Below are 8442 nucleotides of genomic sequence, written 5' to 3' on the forward strand. Positions count from 1 at the left end.
CTAAAAATTGTGGAAAAATCCCATTGGGCTTAAATTTCATGTTGAAACTCATTTTGCCACTTGGTAAGCACTTTGGACACGCATTTTATGCCAGCACACGAAACCTACTATTTTTGGCCGAGATTGCGCGCATTGAACTTTCTAGGCAAAACGAGCGTGCCACTTTGATACACTTGACATTTGTACATTTATAAAGAAAAATAGGGATATATTTATGTGAAAAAGCATGCGATGGTGCCACGTCTAAGGCCTCACCCCCCCCGACAAGGTATGTACACGCATCACACTATGTACATTATAGCATTCGGTCCCACATAACAAAAGTATTGAGAGTGAAGTAGATATTTTTGCTTTCACATTATGCAGCGCCACGACACGACAACGCTGTCCTCCTAATACTCTAAGAAATATTTTCACATGCCCAAAATCTAAAGTAATTTGATGCAAACGAAATTTTAAGGTTTTTAACATAAATCTTCATGTGAGAAGTGCATCTTAATCTTGGACATATAAATGTACTACCTAGAGGGCATGTACAAAAGGTACTACTATGCGGACATGCGCTCCATTATAAGCCGCAAGCAAAAAAAGAGACCAATTGCATGTGGGAGACATGGATGCAGTGCGTGAAACTGTGAATTCACATAAGGATATGTTCAAGTACAAGTGCAAAGTGCGAGAGAGGCCTAGTAAAAGATACAAAAATTTTGAGAACATAATAGGGTGTACAAATGAACAACGCTATGTTCTGCCATCCGAAAGTTCCAAACAATTCGGTTTTTAAGCATATGCATGTTATGTTCTGCCTACAAGACGTACTTGAAAAGGGGTAAATTAGATAAACTAGGAGTGTACTCCACTACCTCTTTTGCTTTTCTCACCAAAATGAGTAATATTTCCACCTTGGTATTGTGGTATTGAAGATGTACTTGAGAAGGGGTTTAGGGTAGAGGAGCCAGTAGGGGGATGGGTAACTTGGGGAGCTTTAATCTCCCTCCTCCGAACTCAATTTTTTGCGTTGAGTAGCTCAATTTAATCATCTTTTATAAGCTTTCAGGAAAAATAATTTGGGATTGGTCGGGTTTGAAAGTCGGTAATCGCGGCGCGATTTTCGAAATGAAGTGTATCAAAAATCGGCATGAATAAGAACACCAATGGGGGCCAAAAGAGGTAAAATGTAGCCACAACGTCTTGAACCCACACCTTGGCCAATGAGAAGGCTTTATTTCAAATGAACTAGCCGTTTCAACTCCACCTTTTTGTGCTTCTTTTGGTCCCCAAACATATTAAAATTAGGGGTTCATGTGTTTTTTCTCTGGGGGCCGTACCACAACTGGCCCCTCTACCCTAGATGTACTTGCTTGAACTTTTACAAGAAGGTCTTGAACAAAACTCCAGCCATGAAAGATCCACTTTGAAAATGAACCAAGATTAACTCAAAAATTTTGTATGTGTGAAGATTAGGTGTAGCTTCGCTCCCAATTGCACAGATGCAGTGCTCATTCGACCTGTTAAAAACCCTAAATTTACACTTGGATTCTTCGTCATGACCATTTCATGGAAGCTTTAGTACTTCATTGGAGAATCCCAAGTAGTTATTTGAGGAGGGGAAACCCTAATTGGAGGCCTAACAGCCTCAACCATGTAGATGAAGCAGCACGGGACTACACTAGCAGCTTGTAAAGGAATGGCTGTGTCTCCTTGTTCATGTGCCCAAATGAGCCCATTCTTGGCTCTAAATTCCCCACACAACTTAGGCAACGACTTAACAGTCATTGATGTAGTATTTTGAGCTATTTTTATGCTATTGTTAACCATTTTAAGACCATTGTTAGCCATTTTTTTGCCGAAAAATGCCCTTTTTTGTCTGTAAAAAGCCCAAACAAGCTGGGTTTAGATAAACAAGGGTTTCTGAGGACAAAAGGTGTTGTATGGTACTTGCTTGAACGTTTACAAGATTGAAGAAGCTCTTGAAAAAGGGGGTTGTAGCAAAAACGGGGGTGTACTCCACTCCCTCTTTTGCATTCCTCACCAAAACGAGTTTCTCAACCAAAAGTTTAAAAATTAAAAAATTTAAAGCCCAAACCTACTACTACTAGATACACTTAAAATATAAACCAAAAAAATGTCTCAAGAAGTGCGCAGGGCAATTAGGAAAGCGTCGGGCCTTTGAGTGTGAGGATTCGTAGCAAAATCAAAAAAGACGTAGACGATTTGAAGCCAAAAATACACTAAAAAAGAATAAAACTCCAACCATGAAAGCTCCACTTTGAAAATGAATCAAGATTAAATCAAAATTCTTGTGTGTGTGAAGATTAGGTGTAGCCTCGCTCCCAATTGCACATATGCAGTGTTCATTCGACCCGTTAAAAATCCTAAATTTATGCTTGGATTCTTCGTCATGACCATTTCATGGAAGCTTCACTATTTCATTGGAGAAGCCCAAGTAGTTATTTGAGGAGTGGAAACCCTAATTGGAGGCCTCATAGCCTCAACCATGTAGTTAAAGTAGCACGGGAGTGCACTAGCACCCTGTAAAGTAATGGATGTATGTCCTTGCTTGTGTGCCCAGTTGAGCTCATTCTTGGGTCTAAAACTCCCCACACAACTTAGGCAACGATGGCACCGTCGTTGATGTGGAATTTTGAGCTATTCGTAGGCTATTTTTGACCATTTTAAGGCCATCGTTAGCCATTTTTAACCCAAAAATGCCCTTTTTGTCCGTAAAAAGCCCAAACGAGCTGGAAAAATCCCTAAAATTGTGAAAAAATCTCATTGGGCTCAAATTTCATGTTGAAACTCATTTTGCCACTTGGTAAGCACTTTGGACACGTATTTTATACCAGCGCACGAAACCTGCTTTTTTTGGTCGAGATTGCCCGCTTTGAACTTTCTAGGCAAAACGAGCGTGCCACTTTGACACTTGACATTTGTACATTTCTAAAGCAAAATAGAAATATATTTATGTGAAAAAGCATGCCATAGTGCCACATCTAGGGCCTCCCCCCCCCCCCCCCCCCCCCCCCCCCCCCTCGACAAGGTATGTACACACATCACACTATGTACATTATAGCATTCAGTCCCACATAACAAAAGTATTGAAAGTGAGGTAGATATTTTTGTTTTCACATTATGCAGTGCCACGGCACGACAACGTTGTCCTTCTAGTCTATCTATACTATATATTATTGAGCTTAAAATTTTTGAGCTCAAAGAGGCGCTCCACGTGTCAATCTCTCCTTTCTTCCCCATGGAGCAATGCATAACAAGCTACAACATTCACCATCTGCTCCCATTTAACAAGTCCCGAGACCTCGACGATTTTGCATGGGAAGAGACTGCGGCTACTGTCCGTGCATGCAAAAAGACCCACTGTCCATCATGTTTATGGACTGCATGTGTGCGAAACTGGGGGGAGAGAGAGAGAGAGAGACGAGTCACCACCTACAGTCTGCAGACAAGACAGTGTGTGTGTGTTCGTGCGTGCAAAGGCCTACTGTCCATCATCTCGTGTAGTGTGCGTGTGTGTGAAACTGGAGAGAGAGACCGTAAACGAGAGTAAGCTGGCCAATGCACATTGCACAGCGCGACAGCACTCCAATTTCTAGATATAGTCACTGTGTGAATGTTAATGCGCGTAGTGCCAGTGGGACAGTGGGAGTCTGTGCGCGCTCTGCATGAGCTTGTGAGCGACAGCGGATGATTAGCGTGCAAAAGTATCTGTATGCTCATAGCTGCAAGACTATTGAAGTGTGTGTGTGTGTGTGTGTGTGTGCGAGAGAGAGAGAGAGAGAGAGAGAGAGAGAGAGAGAGAGAGAGAGAGAGAGAGAGAGAGAGAATGTTGCACCCACCCACTGTCCGGGAAAAATCATTTTTCCAAACGTACAAAATTCCTTTCCTTGAATTTGGCAAGAGGAAATTTTCAAGAAATTAGATTTATTTTTCAGGTTTTTACACTATTTTTCTATATTTTGGGACAGAATTTTTCCTTTTCCCCTTGCTCTTAACGGGAATGTTTGAAATTAAAAACGGCACGATATTAAGCTGAGACACATTTCTCCCAAACACTACACCCACCTAAGCTCTACACGATTGATCTGCTATTCATGGGCGCATGCACCAGCTTCTTCTCCTTTGCCTGCTACTATAGATGGGAGCCTGCATTTGCTACATCTCAATTCACCTCGTCCACCACCGCCATCATTCTTTCCTATGCTCTCTCTCTCTCTCTCTCTCTCTCGCTCTCTCTCTCTCTCTCTCTCTCTCTCTCTCTCTCTCTCTCTCTCTCTCTCTCTCTCTCTCTCTCCCCCCCCCCCCCCCCCCCCCCAGTTGGGGCTACAAGTGCATTCCATGCTACCTGCCCTATTTCCTGGGACATAGAGAGAGGTAGCTCCTCACTTTTTCTCTTTGCACCCAAGTTGTGATTAGAGAATAGAAGAACTATACTATGTGTGTCGAACAAAGCTCCAAGCTCTAACAGGATCAGGCCTGACAACACATTGGCACGGTGTGTGTATGTGTGTGTGTGTGTGTGTGTGTGTGTGTGTGTGTGTGTGTGTGTGTGTGTGAGTGAGAGAGAGAGAGAGAGAGAGAGAGAGAGAGAGAGAGAGAGAGAGAGAGAGAGAGAGAGAGAGAGAGAGAGAGAAAGGAGACATTTGCAAGCTACAACAAAATATTGGTGTCGTGTAGCTGAGGCTGAGGATGAGAGATCCGCAAGCTTTGGTTCAAGGGAGCCATGGAGGTACACGTTCAAATTATAAAGCTCAACAATGTGCAGCTCCGGACTGGAATTAGGAGGAGGAGGGCAGCTCCACATTTTGCCCTTGGCCTTCCTCTTTCTTGCATTTTCTTGCAGCTTCTGTTGGCGGCAGCAACAGCAGTCGATGACGCGGGGACAGTGCCATCAGCTAGCAATGGCAAGGTGTCTGCCACAACGGCTGTTCTATCAAAGCTATCCCTATCTTTTGGAACCTTGGTTCTCGCTTTCAACCCCACTGTCTTCTACTACACTATCTCCCTCAACAACTCCTACTCAGAGGACGTCGAGGTGCCACCGGATCAGGTAACTCGCAGTCCGAAAACTCAATGCTCTCTGTGGTTCTTTCTATAGATTTGACGGAGAAATGGCCAACAACAGGAATTTGCAGGTTCCGACGTGAGCGTGAACGGAACGTGGGTGGACATCGGGTCGTTTAGTCCGTTGCAGGAGCTCAACAATCCAGGGTACACAACAACAATAAACGTGTATGTATTGGCCATAGGGTATGGATTGGCGACGTATATAGTGTATGTGACAAGAGGCAAGGATCTCTCTCTCTCTCTCTCTCTCTCTCTCTCTCTATATATATATATATATGTGTGTGTGTGTGTGTGTGTGTGTGTCTTCCTCACCCTAAGGAATTTCTAATGTCATGATTTTACCTGTGTGTATAATTTGACAATGACGGCGGTGATAGTGAAAGTAGTAGCAACAATGGGTTGAGTGCAAGGTATATTGTGTTGATTGTGATAGTGTGCGTGGTGGTCCTCGCCTTGCTAACATCTGCAAAAGGTCATAATGGGCACATGGTGTGTCATGAAAGGGAACCCTTGGAAGTAGTGTTTGGGAAAAATATGTCTCGGCTTAATATGTCATGAAAGGGAACCCTTGGAAGTAGTGTTTGGGAAAAATATGTCTCGGCTTAATATCGTGTCGTTTTCAATTTCAAACATTCTGGTTGAGGGCAAGGGGAAAAGGAGGAATTCCAACCCAAAATAGAGTTTAAAAACCCAAAAAATTAAACCTAATTTTCTAAAATTTCCTCTTGGGAAGAAATTTTGTATGTTTGGAAAACTGATCTTTCTCAAACACTGCTTGGAAGTTGATTCAAGTGGGGGTTCTGCATTAGGTGGAGAAATACTAAGAGGACATGGCCATCTGAAGAGAGGGAGTCTCCCTCAAAAACTCCTACTCGGAGGTTTTCGTCTCGTCGAAATGCCACCGGATCAGGTAACTCGCAGTCGAAAAACTCAATGCTCTTTGTGGTTCTTTCTACAGAATTGACAAAGAAATGGCCAACAACACGAATCTGCAGGTTCCAACATGAGCATGATCGGCACGTGGGTGGACATCGGGTCGTTTAGTCCATTGCTGGAGCTCAACAAGCCAAGGTAAACAACGACAGTAAATGTGTATGTATTGACCATAGGGTATGGATTGGCGACGTATACATTGTATGTGACAAGAGGCAAGGATCTCTCTCTCTCTCTCGATATGTGTCTTCCTCACCCCAAGGAATTTCCGATGTCATGATTGTATCTGTGTGCAGAATTTGACATAGATGACGGTGATAGTGAAAGTAGTAGTAGCAGTGGGTTGAGTGCAGGATATATTGCGTTGATTTTGATAGTGTGTGCGGTGGTCCTCGCCCTGCTAGCATCTGCAAAATTTCATAATGGGCACATGGTGTGTCATGAAAGGGAAACCTTGGAATTAGTGTCTCAGCTTAATATCGTGTCGTTTTCAATTTCAAAAATGCCAGTTGAGAGCAAGGGGAAAATGAGAACTTCTGCGGCAAAATAGAGTGTAGAAACCCAAAAACTAAACCTAATTTTCTAAAATTTCATCTTGGGAAGAAATTTTGTATGTTTGGAAAAATGATTTTTCTCAAGCACTGCTTGGAAGCTGATTCAGGTGGGGGTTCTGCATTATGTGGAGAAATGCTAAGAGGGCATGGCCATCTGGAGAGAGGGAGTCTACATGTGATTCAAGACCCACAATCAGAAGCACCAATGCAAGAAAGAGGAAGACCAAGGGCAAAATGTGGTATGTGTGGATGGGACGAAGGAGGCTGCCATAGCTAGCAGTAGGTAACACGAGATACAATGACACCTCTGCTCTTTGTTAATTACTCCTCATTCATAAGTTAACTGCATGACCAACTAATTGGGAAGAATGTCGTAGGGAACGTAGGGGTTGTGAACCAAGGGCTATAAAAAGTGGCCGATCCACGATTCGAAGCAGCAGACATCACCATTCACAGTGGAAGCGTATGGCAAGTGACATCACAATGAGGGAGGCGGCACATGTAGTGCATGCATCGATAGCTGTAATAAGATTTTTGAGTTGATCAAGACAAAGAAGTCTTTGTTTGGTTTTACAGGGGGTTGACCCACACAAACACACCCAATCTCAAAACAAACACACACAAAGAAACTAAGAGCCCTGTCTCGCCAAGATCTTGGAGGGGCTCCAACACCAGTAGCGCACATTCTCTATAAGTGTAGGAAAGTGGACATGTTGGCTGAAGAAAGAGCTGCAAACATTGTAGACAGTCGCATGCTACAAGCTAAATATAGGCACTTTATTGAGACGGTGTTGAAAGAAAATAGGACATTCAACCTTTTTTAGGTATTTTTCCGATTGCAACGGGTGACAAAGTGCATCGCTAGGATGGATGGGTAGCTTGCCCTGCAAAATTTGTGAAAAAGCTACCACATTGTTGGTGTCATAGCATATTGGTGGAGCATTGTAAGAGCTGTAACCATTTGGCAGAACCTCACCTTAAGAAGGCGACGAGGAATTTGAGCCCCTGTAGCCACTCAGTGGGATGCAACTCTAAGTCCGATCGACTCAGTTTTGAGAGTTCTAGTTAAAGCTTGAACAACAGGATTTTAATCAAAGTCCTTATCCAAATGTAGTAGGCCTCTTAGCAAGATTAGGGAGCGAGGCCTCAATTCTACGATTAGACCTCTTATGCATCATTTTCCTATGGCATTGAATATAGCTCTACTTGCATAGACACATACTGAGAGAGAGAGAGAGAGAGAGAGAGAGAGAGAGAGAGAGAGAGAGAGAGAGGACTTTTGAAGTAAAGATTTCAAATTTGAATATAAGAGAGAGAAGACAAAAAGGATTTTTAAATGAAAACAACAAAATTTGAGTTTAAGAGAAATGAAATGAAAAATGTTTTATTGCATTGTTCTCTCATGAGAGAAAGATATAGACCTTAAATTGTGGACTCCAAGTACTTGAGTCGATGCGCAACATGCATCATAGTCACTAGGAAACACATATAATAAATTCAATGGGCATTAACTATTCATAGAGGAGAGGGCTTAGCAAGATATAACACAAGCGGAGAGCATTGAGGGTGGTGCAAACCTATGGTAGTAGATATGATGGAGCTCAAAATACTTTCATGAACTGCTTTGTGTAGAGATGTGGTCTACCAATCCTTGCCACAATACAGTCATTTGCTACTATAGTATATGGGAGCCCCTTGGGAGAAGGTGACTCAAGTCCACTCTACACTACTGTAATGATTCTAGCTAGATAGTCATGGTGATTGAGTGAGTATTTCTTTTACTTGCTCTTGCTATGTTTATGGTTACCAATTCTTTATTGACCATGGGACGAGGGTTGGATGGCCAATGGCAACACTACCAATGTTGTTTGCATTT

General features: G+C 42.8%; 1 protein-coding gene across 1 annotated transcript; it reads left to right on the forward strand.

Moving 5' to 3' along the window:
• Positions 1-4735: 4735 nt before the first annotated feature.
• LOC147461485 (uncharacterized) lies at positions 4736-5637 on the forward strand. The gene is made up of 3 exons (XM_086505733.1): positions 4736-5062; positions 5138-5300; positions 5432-5637. Exons 1-3 carry the CDS (start codon positions 4736-4738, stop codon positions 5635-5637), a joined length of 696 nt encoding a protein of 231 aa, XP_086361859.1.
• Positions 5638-8442: the final 2805 nt, after the last annotated feature.

The sequence above is a fragment of the Adiantum capillus-veneris genome, chromosome 3, assembly GCF_014529385.1.
Source record: "Adiantum capillus-veneris isolate H3 chromosome 3, ASM1452938v2, whole genome shotgun sequence".
In the NCBI taxonomy this organism is placed as follows: Eukaryota; Viridiplantae; Streptophyta; class Polypodiopsida; order Polypodiales; family Pteridaceae; genus Adiantum; species Adiantum capillus-veneris.